The 20,440-nt window shown below is 32.9% G+C and overlaps 4 protein-coding genes across 4 annotated transcripts; 1 reads left to right on the forward strand and 3 right to left on the reverse strand.

The window, feature by feature from the left end:
- Positions 1-2,073: 2,073 nt before the first annotated feature.
- On the reverse strand, positions 2,074-8,420 carry LOC108470391 (uncharacterized). The gene is made up of 12 exons (XM_017771677.2): positions 8,193-8,420; positions 7,896-8,003; positions 7,706-7,788; positions 6,840-6,915; positions 6,651-6,718; positions 6,377-6,461; positions 5,342-5,463; positions 5,163-5,246; positions 3,741-3,887; positions 2,906-3,014; positions 2,699-2,818; positions 2,074-2,491 (listed from the first exon to the last, which is right to left on the reverse strand). Exons 2-12 carry the CDS (start codon positions 7,981-7,983, stop codon positions 2,418-2,420), a joined length of 1,056 nt encoding a protein of 351 aa, XP_017627166.1. The 5' UTR covers positions 7,984-8,003; positions 8,193-8,420; the 3' UTR covers positions 2,074-2,417.
- A 1,421-nt stretch (positions 8,421-9,841) lies between these two features.
- LOC108470583 (AT-hook motif nuclear-localized protein 16-like) lies at positions 9,842-11,213 on the forward strand. The gene has a single exon (XM_017771933.2). The coding sequence runs from the start codon at positions 10,272-10,274 to the stop codon at positions 11,028-11,030; it is 759 nt and encodes a 252-aa protein (XP_017627422.1). The 5' UTR covers positions 9,842-10,271; the 3' UTR covers positions 11,031-11,213.
- Positions 10,940-13,007, reverse strand: LOC108470582 (pentatricopeptide repeat-containing protein At2g42920, chloroplastic). The gene is made up of 2 exons (XM_017771932.2): positions 11,261-13,007; positions 10,940-11,103 (listed from the first exon to the last, which is right to left on the reverse strand). The coding sequence occupies exon 1, from the start codon at positions 12,886-12,888 to the stop codon at positions 11,281-11,283; it is 1,608 nt and encodes a 535-aa protein (XP_017627421.1). The 5' UTR covers positions 12,889-13,007; the 3' UTR covers positions 10,940-11,103; positions 11,261-11,280.
- Positions 13,008-15,767: 2,760 nt separating this feature from the next.
- LOC108470949 (protein LONGIFOLIA 2-like) lies at positions 15,768-19,393 on the reverse strand. The gene is made up of 5 exons (XM_017772484.2): positions 18,730-19,393; positions 18,587-18,639; positions 16,687-18,501; positions 16,479-16,602; positions 15,768-16,397 (listed from the first exon to the last, which is right to left on the reverse strand). Exons 1-5 carry the CDS (start codon positions 18,866-18,868, stop codon positions 15,988-15,990), a joined length of 2,541 nt encoding a protein of 846 aa, XP_017627973.1. The 5' UTR covers positions 18,869-19,393; the 3' UTR covers positions 15,768-15,987.
- Between the last annotated feature and the right edge of the window lie 1,047 nt (positions 19,394-20,440).

Consider the following 20,440-nt stretch of genomic DNA (forward strand, 5'->3'; position numbering starts at 1 on the left):
TTTTATTCGGTGTTTTGGGTAATAAATATTTAATACATTTAAATTTATTTTCTTCATATTGTATTCTCGTTTGTCTACTCATTTAGTAAAAAGTCAATACATCTTTTGTCCGTGATTTTTCTCTCTTTGAATTTTGCACGTAAAATATTTGTATTCGTTCCTCTTTGCTTTTACTAACTCATTATTTATACGGGCCGATCTCTTAATGATTATTTTTATTGGTAATTATAATTTTTTTCATAGTAAATAATACATTTATTTGTTTACGGAATAAATTTGAAAATGTGGTTTTAGCAGAATGAAGATGGTAGTGTTAAACTGCTAGCTAAATTATTATTAATTATAAAATCCAGACATTTACAAAAATGTTTTATAATATTAAAAATGAAGTTAGAAGACAAATCAAGCATTTGTTTTGTTGAACAGGAATGGGAATGGTAGTGATGTTTCCAAAAAGGAAACCAGTGGGAAGTTAAAAGGGTATTGGGATTCAGTGTGTTGGGCATATGGGGCTCCATGTGATGTGATCAATTAAATCTATTATTATCTTTGTAATATATATATATATATAATTAATTAGTAAATGATTTTATTTAAAATTATCACATAAAATATATTCAGCCAATGCGTTAAAATATACAACTTTTATATGATTTTATTTGTTTTGTTCAATCCAACCCACAACAAGAACCTTCCCTTCCTATTTTATATTAACAATTTTATAATTTTTTATTAAATAAATAATATTTGAGCATAACAAAATATTATTTAAGAAAAATATTTTACATTTTAATGTATGTTTGGGAGAATTTAAAAAGTTAAGAATTTAATTGCCGGTTGAGTCTTAACTCGCATGGGTATTATACTATTATTGTCAATGTGAGAAAACGTCGGTTTGAATACGTTGAAATGTATTATCCTCTTATTTATAGATTGAGGAGAAACTATAAATAATTTTAAAGATTATATTAAAATTAAGAGACTAACCTTGAAAGAGTATTTAGGAAATAAAATATAAATAGAACTAAAAGAACTACACACAACACGATATAAGAGCTATTAAACATTGAGAACTTAATTTTGTCATTTTTGAGTTAACAGTTATATATCTCAAATTTTATATAAAATTCGACTACAACATAAAAAAAATACCAACAAATTATAATTACTTGATAATTAAAGCTTTTAATTTCATAACTAGAATTAAAAATTATTATTATCTCATTTATTTAGAGTATATTCGATAAACTGTTCAACTTTTTCATTTCATTGAAAATAACTTTTCAACTTTTAAAAATATGTTTCACAATGATGTTAAAATTTTAATTGATACAAATTTTTTTAAAGTGGTAACATGATAAATAAGTTAGTAGCTAATTATTACTCGATGTTAAAAATGTGTTTTCATTAATATTTGAGATAAATGATTTTTTTGTTAAAAACCAAATTATGATATTTAATTTTATTCAAAACTAATATTATATTTATAAGATTAAAATTATAAAATAAATAAATTAAAAAACCTTTTATTTTTATCAAACAATATAATTATTTTCTATAAAAACACCAAACAATTCTATAACATAAAAGCTAAATACCCTTCAGATATTTAAAATTTAACCATCCTACTTTTATTTCAAGGAATGTAACCTCTCTATTATTTATATTTTATAAATACAAATCCGATTGTTAATATTGATAAAATTCTTTTTTAAATTCATATTCATTACAATGTCATTTGTTTTTATTAAATGACTATCAAGTGAGTATTTATTATTTAAAAGATATCACACAAAAAATTTAACAAAAAAATTTAATGATATTATGAATTAAACTTAAAAATTTAAAATCAGCAAAATAAAAGAATTAAATTCCTAAAAATGGCTAAACTTCAAATAGCAACATATTTTGATCTGACATAAATTCAATACTAAAAAATAAGCATTTCACTTTTAGCACTTATTTTTTTAATTTACTGACCAAAACATTATATTTTAATTTTTAAAAATACCAATTAAATTTCTTAATGATGAGATTAAGCTGCCCTCTCAAAGATATCTGAAGCGTGATAAGTGAGACAACTGACAAATTTTGGTCATAAAAATCAAACATAAGAGGTGTGCATGTTAATAGCTAGTCCCAAACCCCTTTTTTCTTTCTTTCTTGTTCCTTTTGATTTTAGGATTACAAAAATGATACAACTTAAAAGAAATCTTAATTCCCATAATATCCGACCCAACACTGCATTGAATAATTAAGGAAAGCCACAGCAACAACCATAGAGTACCAGCGGGGTATATATATATATATGTATATTCTTCTGCCTATCCTCACTCTGCATTGATTTTTTGAGACATCGAGACACATTAGATGTGAGTTGCTGTTGTTCTTGCACTCCGAACTGAACCCAAACTCTTCTACCGATATGCACGCGCACCGCTTGCTTTAGTCACTTCTTCAATAAGCCTATACATCCAACGATCTAGCATTCCTGTTTTTGCATCACATAAAGTGTCGGTTTAGCATAGGAAAGTATATGCTCAAACACCATATTGAACTTGTATAAAGTACTAAATTACACCCAAACACCACATAATTAATTTTGACCACCTAAGATTCTGCATTTTGGCCTAGTTGAACTTTGAAGCACTGGTAAGTAATTTTTTGGATAATTTAATAATGACCATAGGTTGCAAACCTGTTAAAGCGAATGTCCCTCCCAAGACAGCACAAAGTCGAGTGATAAAATGGAGAAAGCTTCGGCGCTCTTCTTTTATTGTCACAGTGATTGGTGACAAATCATACAAAAAGTAAACAGCTGAACAGAACGGTAAAGTAATTAGCAACCACTAACCAAAGGTGCAAAAGAAGTAGTGATGTTTACCAAGCCACGCATCCAACTAACCTGGCCAACTCCTATCATACTCCTTCATAGGGGAAAAGTATTCAGAGACAGAAAACTGATTTGTAGGCAAAACTTCTTTCCAGATATATCTGTACTCAGTAGGGACAATCTGCAATGTAGTGAAGACATCACTTGGATGAACAGAGATGTCCAAATAAAGCAACTCATTTCTGAAGTTATAGATGCAAAGAAAGATAGAGGGAAACCGAAATGGTACCAAAGAATGTAATATGCAAAATGAAAGAGCTTGTTACAATTTTATGGAATATACCATAAAACTATACTTTTACAAGGATCTAGAGTTTGGAGCATAATGGTAGAGCAGAAGAAATGTACCTAGAGAGCAAGACCTGTTAATGCTTATAGGATGTTGCAAAAGAAGAGAAAGGATAGGTATGAAAAAAATCTAGGGTTTCCTTTTAAGTGAAGGATGAAAATAATCACAATTAACAAGGTAACCTTACTGCATTGCAGATAACCTTTTTGAACCAACAAAAGCTTTATATTGTGCCTCTTCCCAACCAATCATACACCGGTAAAATAAGAGATGATACAAAGTTCAGATAGTTATGTGCTAGATAACCAATATAATTTGGGCTCAAGCACTAAAAGAGAGGAAGAGGATGCAGAGGGAGGCTTTAGCTCTATTTATAAACAAAAATAGCGGCCATGCATGATTGTAATACTTACTAGATCATCAAGTTCATCAACCAAAAGACAATTACACAATCAATTCAACGCAGAAAACATGGATCATCAGTGTGGGTTCATTGGAAAGGTTGAGTGGCATTTGCCACAATCTTTGGTAAATAAAGAGAAAGCTTGAAATAGAAACCTTTATGTAATACTTGAATGTTCCACTTGTTTCATGCAAAATCCGCACTGTACCATCAAGTGGGTTGTGGAGTCCAGGATATTTTGGCCCGAATGATAAATCATGAATCATATGACTTACATTGACATGTGTTGCTCCTCCAAAGATCTGTGAGCAAAGAAGAAAAGGACTTCAACTTAATATGCAGATAAAGGAAAAGCCATGTCAAAAAGAAACTAAATATGACAATATTCTAGATATCCTCATTATTGTAACTGCCAAGCAACTAAGAGAGAAATATTGTAAATAAATCTAGCACATTCTTGCAAACTAAATTTAGAATTTCAATTTCTTCACTGTAAGCAAAGTTTCAAATCTTAGGCTAAATATGTACCAAGTATCTACGGCAAGTTTGGTCAGCTGCATGTTCTTGTTATTTAAAAAGGGGATGATCTATCTCTGGTGTATATGTATCAAAAATATATTATTAATAGTAATTTTAAAAGACATAAAAGGACAATTTCTTTTCATCCGTTTTTTCCCTTCCTCCTCTTTCTACCTCACCCCCTCTCTCTAACTCTCCCTTCTTTAATTCATTCAAAAACAAAGCCCAGAAATCACTAACATTTCCAAAATTCAGCACCAAAACATCCCAAATTTCATCCAAAGCTTCCTCTAAAACTTCTTGATCTAATTTCCCACATCACTTTCTTATCCCCCACCCCCCAAAAAAAAAAAAAGGATATAGCCTAGATCTAAGAAATCAACCCATGCATCCACCCCAAATTTAGCCACCCTCCAGCACTCCAAAAGCCCCAAATTCCCGTAAACCTCTATAACTAACCTAACCCGAAACCCTAGGAGAGGGCAGAAAAAGGAAATAGGTCACTTGCGTAATAGGGGACCACAAAATTTATCAACTAAACATGTTTCAGAAGAGCAGGTTCGAGTTAAATTCAACACCATATGTCCAAATGCGGCATAATATTCACGTGTATAAAAAAAATAAACAGGAAAACTTTGTACAACTAGTTATCTAGATGAAAACTATTTACAAATTAACACATTAAAAGCAGAAGAAAAAGAAAATAGGTCATAATAATCATTGTTATTTTATTATATTTAAAACTATGAATTGTGAAGGTTTTTTTCTGTTCAAAATTTTGTAGCATACAACTAATTATGCCGTAGGCTGATGGTAAATAAATATTCATATATTTTCTTCCATTAAAAGATAAAAATTAGGGTGTTTTTAATAATAATTCAAAACATTCAATAAAGACCAAAATGGTAAAAAAGGAAAAAAAGTCATGCATTTCACTATCAATCAAACACCAACAAGAACCTCACACGAGCTATCACTAGATGCACTCTAGCCAAGAAGCTGAATACATGCATGATTTAGGATATCAAATTAGATTGCTACGAGAAAAGGTTAATAACCATTTGAGCAACATAAATGTTTAACCCATGAACCGAGATGTGAAAGTTTCCAGCCACCCTTTGGACATCTAATACCCCATAAACCTGCACAAATGTTACGTTAATAGATCAGTTAACTTTATACTCTTTCATTTACAACCCTTTTGGGGCCCTAAAAATAAAAACTCTTGAATAAATACCCGGCATCCTTCTCCATTGTCCAATGCTTTCTTCACCTTCTTGATCATATTTTCAGCTTCTTCATTGAAGCCAAGTGCATGAAGCTTCTTGTCAGCATCATCATGATGTTCATTTTCATCATCTGGTCACATTTGCTAAAAGAAATTAATTATTTAAGCCTTAAAATATCAGGTTACAACTATTTCTCATTTTCTATATATACCTCACATGAACCATAAATGAACTAAACAAAGTTGTAAATTTTTAAATAAATAGATACACACTTTGATGTATCCTATAAGAAAGAAGTAAACACTCTGATTTATCTAAATAAAATCTGCAGAGCAATTTGGTCATTTTGACTAAAGTCAATGATAAAAAATCTAGAACTTGCAAATGTGGTTTAAGCCACAAGTCAGAAATATTGCTTAATAATTGATCAAACATGCTTATGCTTCATTTTCAAAGTGACTCATATCTTTTATCAAAGGAGTAAAGCATGGTTGTTTTAACATTTCAAGCCTTCTTTATGTACTTTGGCTCCCTCTATGCTTATTCTACCCATCCAGCTCAAAAATATAGGAAAGAGAGAAAAGGCAAAGTATGACTATCAGCAACATTGGGAAAATTCTAAAACGAGCTCCACAATATGAGCTTTCCATCAGCTCCAATATTACCAAAACATTACAAAAGCTGTAATAATTTGTGTAATTGGATAATGTTTTGTATAATTACACAAAACATTACGAAAGTTGTAATAATTTGTGTAATTGGGTAATGCTTTGTGGGATTACATAATTACACAATACATTACAAATGTTGTAATAATTTGTATAATTGGGTAATTGTTTTGTGTAGTAGAAGCTTATGGAAAGCTTATTTTAGAAGCTCACCCTAAAAGTTCTCGCAACATTGTGCAAGGGATGTTGCATCCTCCATACATATAATAATGTCCAGAAAATATATCCATACACTGTGAACATAGATAAATCTCCCAAAAAGATAAACTAAAAAACTAAAACCATGAGGTAGATCTACAACACCAAGGATAATACCGTGCTTGTGAGCAGCATGTTCCTTTTCCACAAGGTCAGACAAATATTCAGTGCCAATGATATGACCATGACTGTTCAGGCGAAGCTGCAGAAGGTTTAACATTGTTAGTTATATAACAAACATGGAAATCTAACCATAAATCCTACATCCATTTCTAAATACATTCATTTCCAAAAGAGGGAAAAAGGACCTCCTAAGAAGAATGCTGTATTCATTAGTACAAGATGATCATTAAAACAATAAAGTCTTGCTGACAATAAAAAGTTGTCTTACTTTCCATATGTTAGTATCAAGATCCACTTCATGCTTGCCTGACATGTCAATGGCATCTACACTTAATACTGCAAAAATAATATAATAGACAAACAGCCAACAGTCAATATTCTAAATGAGATTAACAGAATTTACCAAAAAAAAAAAAGGACAAAGAGAGGAAGGTTTCATTAGAAGAGATTTACTAACCATCGCAAGGTAATGAAGGAAATGTCATATTAATGTGAATTGGAAGTGTTTCTCCACGTTTCAAGTCTACAGACATCTGACAAGCAACTGTTCAGTTAGATCATCTCACCTACCCTTAAAATCTCAAACTACTAAAGACATCATAACCGGTTACAAGATTCCCTTAATGAGTTAACTCAGACAGAAAGGTTGGAGAGGAAATCACTTTCTTAGAGAACTTATGTCGCTTGGGTGCTTACAATAGAAGATATCAGAAAAGGCTGCCTTAATGGCACTTGAGATGAGTTAGGCTTGGAGAATTAAGGGATTGTGCAGTCAAAAGTTGTAGAACAGCAGAAGGATTCATGGTTTATATTTGAGATAAGGTTCAAATAAGTGGCCGCTGAGTTGCAACTTGCAGGGATTAGTTAAAATCATATACATGATAATTGCAAGCAAAAGATGTTGGAATTGTTGAAATTAGACTTTAGAGGGACTAGTATTTGGCAGGTCAGTAAGTTTAAGTAATAGAGGAGAAGATAATATTGATATGATTGCAGAAGATTATTAAATAAAAAAGAAAGCAAAGGATTAAAACCATTCATTGTCTTCAATTAGAAGCCTACGCAAAAAAGTATCCAACAAACTAGCAAAAGAAGATGTGTTGTACAGAAGCATCATTTATGACACCCAAAATTTTGCCTATCATTCTATTTCAAGCTGAGATACAATAGAACCATGTTCAAGGCAGCAGACAAGTCTTTTTCAAATTTGTCTTTGGTGTGATCACGCCCTATGGGCAATACCATTATTCCATCCAAACAAATTCAACAAAATAAAATAGGTAGCAGCTATAATTAAAACTGCAAAAAAAAAAAAATGCAAACCTGATGAACAGTGTACGTCGAAAGATAATAGGTAAGCTCGTGAAAGAACAGCGTGGCCATTATCACTAAACCAACGATGGACACTATAATAATGAATTTTACCAGGAAAAAGAAAAACAATTAGTACTTGTTCAGTTGAATAAATAGCATGATTTTTTAGTTGAATATAAGTTAACAATTGACAATTCACCTAATGCTCCCGATTGCGTCTTCTGCAGCAGATGTTCCTCCGCGCGAGGAAACGCATCTAGATTTTTAATAGCTTGCTTCACGCCCATCTTCCCTCCTTTTTTTTTCTCTACCAAAACCCCCCCAAACAAAAAGTAATATGAATTGATTAGAAACCTTAAATATTTAAATCAATCGTCGCTACCCTAAACCCTAAAACAAATTAAAAGGAAAAGAAGAATTAGGGTTCGTTAGAACCATAAAAAAGAAACCGAATGTGATCTGGTGTCAAATTAGGGTCTCGTAGCAGAACGAATACCTAATCGGGATTTTGTTTTGGGGGAGTTTGTTGTGGGTGTTTTCTAGGAGCAGCTTCGAAATCTTCGTAAGGGGGGGTGTGGGATGAATTTTTGTTAGTAGTCAACTCCGACAGCAAGCCGCCTGGATTTTCTTTTCTTTTCTTTTTTGTTTTTTTTTTAAGTTCTTTGTGAGGAAAACATATCGGAACCCGGAAGCCCGCCCGATTTGAAACTGAATTCAATCTAATTTATCAGTTTACTCGCGAAATTTGATAAAATTTCCCTTTGTTTTTTTTTTTAATATTAGTTTTGAAATTTGACATTTTTCAAAATTAATCCTTAAATTTAAATTCTATTAAGTTAAGAAAACATAACGTTCTAAAATTATACTGTAATATCACTTACTTTTTTAAAAAATTATGCATTTTATAATTTTAATAAATATATAATTTTTAAAATTTTTATATAATAATGTAGCACAATATTAGAATGAAGATTTTAATAAAATTTAAGTTCAAGGGTGATATAAGGTTATCGTTAAATACACCGCAAGTGAAAAGTAAAAATTTCAATAATAGAATTAGAATAATAATAAAAATCTAAAAGAAAATAAATAAGACACTTATCCATTGTGATATTTTAATTTTATTTGTGAAAATTTCACTTTATATTAATGTTTCGCCTAATAATAACCTTATATTAATAATTTATTATAATTTTTTGGTAAAAATAACTTCAACAAAATTAAATCTAATAAGACCTTCATCACGAGCATATATTTACAGAAAAAGCGAGAGAAGCTTTGAGATGGAAACACCAAATAATGAACTTCAAAATCCGAAGCTTGTGCCAAATTCACCTAATATACTCATCTATTGCCATCTCTAAGAATGCAGCATACTTCTTATACCAACTTTTTCTAATTAACGAAAGACAGTCACTTATACTTGATGATTTGATTTGATTCGAAGATTTTTCTGAGAAGTAAGAGGGTTTAGATAAAAATATAAATATAAAAAATAGATTTGAATAAAAAATAACTCATTTAGAAAATAAGTCAAGCCTCAAGTAAGTGTTTTTGGCTCGGGCTTCGCCCAGCCCAAATTTAAAAAGAAAATTATTGTTGTTTTTCATTGTTTTGCTGCTATTCACTATTATATAAAAATAATATTAAAAATTTTTAATACAAGTCTAGGCTCGGATTTTAGCTTTTTTTATCTTGGCTAAGCTTAAATAAAAATTTAGACTCATTTTTTGGGGCAAAATCCACCTATCAAACGAGCCTAAAATTTTATTATGGCTCAGCTAAAACCCTTACCTGATCTGATGCATGATCACCACTAAGAAGTACTCAAAACATGCCGGAAATCTTCGAGACCTGTATATCTTTTAAAACAATCTTAAATTATTTTAAAAAATAAACACATTAATTATAAACATAGATTTTCTTTAATACAATTATTATATTAGTAACAATTAATTCATACTCAGATTCGCACAAAACTAATGTATCTTGGAGCCATGTCGTCCCAACCTATACAAACTATTGTGTTTGCTATCCGCCCAATTATGGTCGCTACAAATGATGTATGGTACACTAGAGGTTTCCGAATATATCATTACACATAAAAAAGCATAAAAATCCAGAAAGAGAAAGCCTTAGAAATCCTCAGCAAGGATTCTGAATTGCAGTTTGAAGATGTTGGAGATCACAATTCTAACACTAAACCAACCATAAGAAATTATTAGAAATGCAAACTAATAGAAGTTGTCTGGTAATGGCTTCTGCCTCAGCATTGTATTCCATCTCATGTTGGGGTATGTTTTGTTTGTTGTCTTTTCTGTTTTATCTACAATGTCTTTTAATATTTGTTTTATTGCAGAAGCAGAAATTTTGATGTGTGTATTTGTTGGGAAAGGCAATTAACGTGATTGAAAAGGGTCAGTTTCAGGTAGGCAGTTGGATAAATTAAATGCATGGATACAAGGTTGGTATCACTTAACCATCTCCTACCCTACAATAATTCTTTACTAATAAATTTATTGATTGAAACCCACTACTTAAACTGATATGCTGGACCAGTTTCTGCAAATTCTGAATGGGAGAAACCACAGATTTGAGAGTGCTTATGGATCATAACAAAGAACAGGACAAAGAATTTCATGCAATGCTAATGGCTCCCAAAATGCCAAAGGCAGTGAAACCAATCATTGCAGCTGATGGTGACAATGTTAGGCGGCCTCGAGGGAGGCCAGCAGGCTCCAAAAACAAACCAAAACCACCCATTATCGTCACTCGAGAAAGTGCTAATGCGATAAGAGCCCATGCAATGGAGGTGAGTTCAGGTTGCGATGTGATCGAGAGCTTAGCTAACTTTGCAAGGAAAAAGCAGCGTGGCATTTGTGTGCTTAGTGGGAGTGGGTGTGTGACTAATGTTACACTCAGACAACCAGCTTCATCAGGTGTAATTGTTACTCTGCATGGCCGGTACGAGATTCTCTCCTTGCTTGGATCGATCCTGCCCCCTCCAGCTCCACCGGGGATCACGGGGCTAACCATTTACCTGGCTGGCGCTCAGGGACAGGTTGCTGGTGGAGTGGTAGTCGGTGCACTCATTGCATCCGGTCCTGTTCTGGTAATGGCTGCATCCTTCATGAACGCCACCTTCGATCGTTTACCATTGGATGAAGATGAAGTTGCAACAGCAATGCAGAACCAATATGGTCACCATAATGGTCCACATCATCAGCTCGACGAATCCGATCTGTATGGGATGCCGCAGAACTTGATCACAAATGGAACTACACCTCCTGAGATGTACTCTTGGGCACCAGGACGAACCATGTCAAAAACCTAACCTGGATTAGCCAGCAATTCTTTGAAGATTCTCACATCCTCCGAATATCCTCATTCGGTTTCATTGAGTACACCTGTGTAGGACATATATGTAACACACGTTACCATACACTTAAATAATGGTAGACTTAAAACATGTCTGCAGCACCAATTAACGGAATGGAACTATTGCCATTTTTTGATCCAGGATATAAGCATAATCCTACAAGAAAAAGCACCAAATATAATGACCTCCTGAGTTTGAAGCTCGTTCATTCCTTGTATTGTAAAATGAGTTTCAACTCATTCAAAACAGGGTATATCTCCTTTGCTTGAGGGTGCAGCCTTCCACCAGAAACAAACTCATGAACTTCACCATTAACTTCAATAAGACTACACCCTGGTTCTTTCTCTAATTGCTTCTCTTTTACTAAAAGCCTCTGCTTGATGGCTTCCTCGAATTGCTTATTTGCAGCATAAACATTAGACATAAGTACATATCCAGAGCTTTCATCTGGATCAAGTTCAATAACATGTTTAACTGCCTTTTTTGCCATCTCAACATTTCCATGCTTCCTACAAGCTGAGAGCAAAGACCCCCATATAATGGCATCTCCATTAATGGGCATACTTGTTATTAACTGTTCTGCCTCTTCAAGGAACCCAGCATTACCTAGCACATCAACCATGCAACTGTAGTGCTTAATGGATGGTTTGATTTTGTATTTTTCAGTCATCAATGAGAAGTATTGCCTTGCTCTATCCACCATCCCTCCATGATTACAAGCCATTAGAACACCAATGAAACTGACATAATCCGGTTCAAAACTCGAAGCCTCTAGCTTAGAAAACAATCGAATCGCTTCTTGTTCACATCCATTTGTAGCTAGGCCTAAGATCATGGCGTTCCAACATGACAATCCTCCCTTGGGATACGTTCTGAAAACTTGTAGAGCCTTTTCAACATCCCCACACTTGCAATACATGTCTATAATTGCAGTAACAAGAATGACATTCAACTCAAAGTTTTGGCTCAGTACATAATCATGTACCCATTTTCCTTGTGCAATTGCTCCCAAGCAAGCACAAGCATTTAGCAAGCTGACCATTGTGAACTCACTAGGCCGAACCTTCTCTCCTTGCATCTCTTGAAACAGCTCCAATGCTTCCAAAAACTTACCATTCCTAACATAACCACTAATCATTGAATTCCATGAAACAGTGTTTCTCGTCGCCATTTTATCGAACAGTCTCCTGGACTCATCAATCTCTCCACATTTAGCAAGCCCCATAACCATGGAATTCCAGGCGACAACGTCTAATTCCATTTCTTCTTCATCAAACATTCGCCAAGCTTCACTCAAAAGCCCACAATTCGCATACATGTAAACCATTGTGTTTCGTATAAATCGATCACAGTCAAGACCCTGTTTTATAACTCTCCCGTGAAGCTGTCTACCATCAGAAGCCAGACCAAGTTGAGCATATGCCTTAAACACAGAAGGATAAGTTAACCTTCCTGGCTCCACAGACGAATAAACCAACATGTCAATGAAAAGAGAGATGGCAATTTGCGGGTTAGAGCTTCGAGAGAAGCCTCTAATGATGACGTTCCAAGCAAAGAGATTTGGGTTTTGGATTCGAGTGAAGACGGAGCAAGCATAGTTGATGTCGCCGGCTGGAGATGCAGAGAAGGCCAAGACACGGCTAGCTGCTATAATGTCATTGAAAAGACCAGTTTTGATGAGTTGGGCATGGATTTTTTTGAGGTCGTTCATGGTGGTGCACTTGGTTTCTAGTAAGGAGAGGCATGGCTGATCTGATACGAACTTGGTTATGGAATTTGGAAACGGTTTTAGGCTGCAAAAACTTTGAAGCATTGATTTTTATTCTGCTGCTTGTTCTCTGCTTTCTTACCCTCCGTATCTTATCCACAAAGAGGAAAGAGCACAGGTTCTAAGCATAGGGCTGATTTAATCAAGGATTATTTGAATCAAACATCCCCAAACTTAGATTTCATTTTAAATTAATTTTTAAACTTTAAATTATTCTAATTACATCCTTAATCTATCGAGGTAATATCAATTAAGTCATCTCATTATTTAAACCATTAATTTAACTATTGCATAACTCGCTCTTTTCGCAGTTACTGTGGCTATTTTCTTAATCTATCTAATTGGTGAAAGAAGTTTTCTTTATGGTATGCCCCGTATTCTTATTTTTAAGTGTTAAATTATATGCTAGGTATTATTGGACATAATTTAGCATTAATTTAATGTTGTTGCATAACTTTTAAAAGTAAAATAGAAAAAAAAAGTGAATGATAAAGCTTTAGTAAAAAATTTTAAAAATCTCAAAATTAATATTTTAAAATTTTTATTTTTTAAATTTCCATTTTCAATTATGCAACGTAAAATTTAATATGTTATTTAATAATTAAATTAACAATTTTATTAACAAAAGGACTTAATTGATATGACCTCAATAATTTAAAAATATAATTAAAATAATTTAAAATTTACAAATCAATTTGAAATAATAATCATAACTTGCATGTCTCGTGCAATTAACTCTTAAATAAATTATGGAGATAGGATAGAAATAATTTGATACCTTTAATCTTTATTGTATTAAAAAGTATTCAAGTAAATATAATTAATGAATATGTTAATTATTTTTATTAATAATCTATGTGGTAAGTAATAATTTAGTCACATGAAATAATTTAATTCTCAAAATATTTGAAATTCAACAAATAAATATTATTAAAGTGAGGTTAAGTGTTTATGTTAATTAAAAATATTAGTATGGTACTTATATTGATTATTTATTTATGTCAAATTATAAAATAAAAATTTAAAGATGAAATATATTTTAAGTAAAGTTTTCGAACTAAAAGCGTGATCAAATTGGTTAGATCATTAATTCGTATGATTCGATTAAATGACTTAATTAATACCTAAACAAAAATAAAAGAATAGTTAATTTACTGGGAAACTAACTTTCATGTGAATTATTAATTATTAAGTGAATTACTTTCCATTGCTTAAATCTTACATTTCAAAGAAAAGGAATTAATTTTACATTCCAAACATTGAAATTATGTTCCAACCAATTAAATTTCTTGAAAAGTGTTAACTTTCCATCATATCAAGCACTATAAATTATTTTTGAGTATTTATTTATTTCTTAAAGAAATAAAATCTACTCTTAGTTCACTCATTATGTTGTTTTTAATCAAGTTTAAAAAATTATTATTTATAGTCTTAATTCGATTGGCATCTGCATTACTGCCAGTATAGGAATATGTGAGTTTAAATGCATTAAGGCGCATTATTTTCCTATTTTAGAGTTGATGAGGAACTATGAATAGTTCTAGACATTGTATAAAAACAAAACAGACATAATAAAAATAGGTTATGATATTAATATTAAAAAATATATATAGTTTATTAGTAAAAGATTTTTAAATTTTTATTTCATAAAAATGGAAGGAAGGGATTCTACAATATTTTAAGGCGGCACTTAAAATTAATTAGAGGTCTTCATGAGTCGATTCGGGCCTAAGCATGATATTAATATATTTTATGTTTGTCCAACTCTGGCTCGACTCAAAATATGGGTTTAAAATTTAGCCCAAACCAACTGATATTTGTAAAAGACTAACCCAAGCCCATTTTAGGTTCGCTCATATTATTTTTAATTTTTAAAAATATTCATTTTAATATTTAATAATTTTTATTTTTATTTATTGAAAGTTTTATATAGTCATATTAACATTGTTTTAATGTTTATATTAGAATAGTATTATATATTTAATATAGATTAATTTTTTAGTGCGTTTTAAATTATATAATATATAAAAATATAATTTATTATAAATTTAAAAATGGGTTCAGGCCTTGAATATTAAAGTCTAAACTCAATCTATTTTTAAATAGGCCTACTTTTTTGCTTAAACTTATTTTTTGAACTTAATATTTTTACTCAAATATTTTCAAATTTTGAACGAACTTTGTACCTAAATGAATAACCCGATCCAGGTCTAGAATCAATGGTTAGAAACCTCATTTCAAGTTGAATCTTTCAACACTGCACCACTAGCTGCATGGACAAGACTACGCTAATTTCCCTAACCTCAAAGCCCTTACATGAATCAAGCTATTTGAACTACATTCCTTTGTTCTTAATTAAATTTAATTGTTGAAAACAGGAATTCATTTTAAATATTTCAATACTTGGAGAAATTCATGAGACTTAAATTACTTCATTGTTAGTAATCGAGAATATAATGTGTTAAAAAGACACTATTTATATAAATTTGTCACTACTATTTTATCATAGCACAATTTTATTAATTATCGTTTTATCATAGCTTTATTTGAAATTCTTGTAATATACTTCGTCAAAGATAGATGTTGAGTTCTTTTTATATCATGGCTCACACATGAGATTCTATTCGATCATTTCTATCTCGTCAATGACTAATTAAATGATTGTAGTACTCTCAAGTGGCCAACCAAAATAGAATTTGAACCGTACACAAAGCCAAAATTAAGAGGAAATTCCCTTCACTTAAATCATGAAAAGATTCTATGTATCTCCATCACACCCTCAATACTAAAAAAATTAGAAACCTCCGCTTACGACTCTCCACACATCCTCCATTGTGAGTACCGTCTCCATCTCCTCCTTATCCCTCAAGTAAATGTTATGTGGGTATGCTCGATGGAGATACTACATATTATGCACTGCCAAATGGAGAGAATACATGTTTGTATATATATAACATTGCAGTTTACACGTATTTCACAGGCTATTTTTTAAAAAATTTACAAGGTAAGTTTCATTCAAGCTTTATTTGAAACTATAACCCCGAAGAAGAAAAGAAAAAAAAAACTCCAAAAAGAAAAGAAATTATGAAGTAAACTACCTACCACCACCCTCTTTTCTGAAACATTAATACATTAATAGAAATCCTACTTCACAAACAGTCGTCTATAATTTGCTGCTTCACCACTGATAATTTCACATATCAAGTCTTTGAAGATCAACCTCTCAACATCCAACACAACCCATGGAATTTCACTCTTGCACTTGCTCCAATCGATTGCTCCAACCTTCAAATCTCCCATTAAGATGCTTTGCACACTGTTAATCTCATCATCCAACCTTGTACTTGATACTGTTGGTAGTTTATCAATGTCCGAACATGAATCTCTTACCACATCCTGTCTCTTTGGTTTTCTATCCTCCACCACACATGGCTTGTCTATCTCAGAGCTTTGCTTCACTAACTTCCTCACACGAATTTCATTAACCTCACCGAATGTAAGCTGTTTGTGGCTCAGACTCCATTCTGCTTCATCAGCAATAAGACCCTCATAATCTGTTATAAGCACTATGTTAGCCAGATTCGAATAGATATGTTTAATTAGTCCAATGCATAAAGGATATAAGAGCTTCTCACCTTTAAAGGGATTTGATTTTTTCTTCACAGGAGATGGTGATTCGTCTCCGTAAAATGCGGCATCTAGAACCGAGACTGGACTAGGTTGTTCCATTACCGTATTCGGAGGTTCTGTTGTTGAAATCTGATTGATAGAAATGTAAGCTGTTTTAAAAGATGATCAAAATATTATATGAATGAAATGATTCGAAGGTAGAAGAACATTTACTTTATGATTCTTTTCTTGTTTTTGGGAGACTGATCCGTTGTGAGAACTATTCATGCTTGTAACTTCAATGTCACCGTAAGTGGCTGCACTCGAATTGCTCTTGAATTGCATTGAACTACCATCCCCTTGGTGGCTTAAGTCTGTCATGTCACTACTGATATCACTTGTTTGATCATCGCGTCGTTGCAAATCGTGGGATTTATTCCTGGAATTCCAATGCGGTAAGCCTGATTCTGCTTGTATTCTGCTTGATTGCCTTCTGCTTCTGCTCTGCTCTGATGCTGGATGAGTGAGACGAGGGTTTTTTTCCAATTCAAGCTTCTTCTTAAGGCATGTGGTCTCTGAGCTCATTGCCAGCTTCGGGTTTTCTCCAGCAATAGGCGACAGCTCTTTTGAAGTTTGGTTTAATGTTAGAGTTCTGGGAGTCGTGTTCGGTTGGGGTCGGCAGGAAGGATGTTTAGGAGAATTAGGCCTTAGAGTTAATTCTTTATATGGTCGCTTGTCAACCTTTTCATTTCCGACTTCCGCAGGGCTACTCCTTGTGCGGATTCTGCTTAAACTGCTTGTTGCAACCACTGATGAACTAGAATTGCTGGCATTTTCGATGCAGTTTGCTGGTTTAGTAATCTTGACCGGGGATTTAAGGCGTGTCGGAGAACTAGTTCCCTTAACTATGGCTGAAACTGAATTGCTACTTTGTAGCTTTCTCAAGTTTGGTGCTTCTGAGCTCTGACCAAGGACGCTGTTCGCTTGAGAGACAAAAATTGAAGCTTGGTCATCTTTTCTGGTCCCCACCATCTGTTTAGACTTCTGCATTGCTTCAACTATTTGTTTAAGGGCTCTGAGATCCTTTCCTGACTTTTGGAACTCGAGTTCTGCCAGCCGTTTCTCAATCTCACCATAAACAGTTAGAGAGGGGTTTGGGGATTTAGGCAGAGTTTCTCGACATTTCGAAGCCGATGTTTGAACTATGCTTCCATCCATATGCTTCCATGGGGCTGGTTCATTCGGACATCTAGTTGCAATAGATTTCTTCGAGTCTGCATTTGTCGAACCAGGTGAGCTGGGTTCCGTCTTTGAATTTCTTGGAGAACAAGAAACCCGATTTTTTGAATTCTCATCGATTCTCAATGAGAATGAAGGGAGATCATCTTTCAATATTTCCAGCCCCATCAACTTGGCTACAATGCTAGATGGTCCTTTGCCGCTCCCAGGTTCTTGTTGTCGGCTTCTCATTTCATTGCAGTCCATATGGTTGGTTGAACCTTTCGTGGAGATTTCCCTACTATCAAGTGACAGCCTTGGCTGATCTTTGAGCTTAACTTTAACTGCATCATGCGACCCCCTCCCGTCATAAGAGAAACGGCGAGCATCCCTTGCCACGAAAGTGAGCGAACCATCATTGCGTCCATTGGCCGTTCTAGGCACTTCTAGATTGATTTTCCTTGTCATTGCAGGTTTCGGTGACTGCAAAGGCCTCGGGGAATCTATGTACTTCAAGGTCTGGTGCTGCCCTGCATCCGCTTTCATCCCCGTTTTAACCGATAATCCCCGTGCTTCTCTGTAGATGCAGTCTTTAACCACATTTCTGAGGTTAACTGAATGTTGGCATGACTGCAAATAAACCGTCGATTGTTCATTGGATATTTCCTGCTTTGGGATTTCAGGAAAGCTGGTTTGACTCGACGAAGACCGATGCTGATCGAGTCGAGATGCTTTGGTGCAGTCAGCAGATGAGTAAGAGGACGACGAGGTTCGGGGTGATTCAGACGACAACCTTTGATTCTCTTTCGCAGTCTTTTTCAGATTATTTTCCTGCAGCCGTAAATCAAGTTAAGTTAGTTTTAATTTTGTTCGTGTCAATTCCCACACCATAACAACTGATTAGACAATTCCTTACCTTTATTCTTTGTGAAGCAATCTTTGCCTCTGTTCCATGCTTGCCAATTGAACCTATAGTAATTGCAGAAGCAAAATTGAGTCAAATGTTAAAAGAACTTGTACTCAAATTAATTAAGCAGTAAGAGCAGAGAGTTAAATTACCAGGTGGAAGGCATTTGTGGGATGGGGTGGCAAAGCGTCGGCTACCAAGGAAATGGTGGAAGAGACCATTCATGCACCCAATCTGCTTCTGCAGATCTGGGTTTTCATCTGACAATGGATACATAAACTTTGCAGACATCTTCACTTTATCTCTTCAACATTTACCATGCATTGCCAGAAACCATATCAACTCTTGTCCATGGAGTATATATCGGGATTGTGAAATCTGAATGCAGACGTTTTATATCTTTGTCCTGGTGAGAATTCAGAGAATATTCAGAGGGGGAGGCACAGATTTAAAGATAAAAAGAGAGGAACTGAAGGAACCCCACGATTCTAATTCTTCCCATTTGCAATGAGATAAAAACGTTTATTCCTTGGGCTTCACACAACAATGGCAGACAATATCTTCTGCCACAAAGTCGAGAAGGAACAAAAACAATTAAACCGGAATATGGGACCCAAAAACCCAAAACCCAAAAAAAAAAAAAAAAAAAAGAACTTGGCTTTTGGCTCTCTCTAGGAAAATGGCAGCTAAGATTTTTTGAATATTTAACAAGAGGGAGAGGGATGCTAGTCTACTATATATGCAGGCAATGCACTGTGAAATTCTGCAAGAAGAATGAAAAGTTGTACTGCCAACTAGGATCAGGAACTCGCCCCCAAAAAGAAGATCAGGAAAATAAAAAAATATTATTCAATTCGACAATTTTAAAAATTATTATTATTTAAATCAAAATCAGACCAATTTTATTTTTAATTTAACTTATAGTTAAAAGTTAAATTTTTAATAATATTATAAAAAATATTCTTTGATATTAAGCATGATTTTGATCCGAAATACAATTTATTTTCGAAATTAATCTTAATCTAACCATTATTATCGTTTATCAAAAATATATATAATTAATATTTCATAAAAATTTTCAAAAATAAATCTAAGTATAATACTGAATGATAGTGTTAAAAGGTTATCAGTATTTTTTTTCATATTTTAATTTTTAAAAAATTATATCAATGTTTATATTATTTGTTTTCATGATATAATATAAATTAATTTTTGAAAATGCAGGCAGATAGAGATGTGATAGTTGTGAATGGGTGGGTGGGTCAGATTGCATGTGGACAAAATAATGTGCTCGGTCCGATGGTTTCTCCAATGACCATGTGGAGTCTGTCGCGGAAGAAAAAAAAGTGCATTTTATGTACTGGAAAAAAATAATTCATTTATATAAAACCCACCTTTCTTGAATCATTCTCTTCCACCCCCTCGCCCTTTAACTTTGATTCCCTACTTAGATTTTGATCCTTCAATCATTGAGATTAATTAATAAATAATATATATATATAAATTAAAGTTACTATTTATTATCTTCATGTTAATACGAAAATCAAAAGTGGGAATTTTGACCGTCCATTTCAACGTATGGATAAGCCACCTATTGCACCAAAATTTCCATACTAAAAATCAATCAATTCGAGAGAAAATTTTGTTTGAAATACAAGCAACACAACAATTTATATCATTTTCTAATTATTTAATTATATTTTAATAAATTTTTTCATGTTATTAATTCATAATTTTAATAATTTTTTAACTCAAAATCTAGAATTCTAAATTCAAATATTAAATCTCAAACTTTAAACTTCAAACTCGAATTTTAAAATCTAAATCTTAAATCATAAATCTAATTTTTTAATTTAGGGTTTA

This window comes from Gossypium arboreum, chromosome 11, assembly GCF_025698485.1.
Source record: "Gossypium arboreum isolate Shixiya-1 chromosome 11, ASM2569848v2, whole genome shotgun sequence".
NCBI classification, from domain to species: domain Eukaryota; kingdom Viridiplantae; phylum Streptophyta; class Magnoliopsida; order Malvales; family Malvaceae; genus Gossypium; species Gossypium arboreum.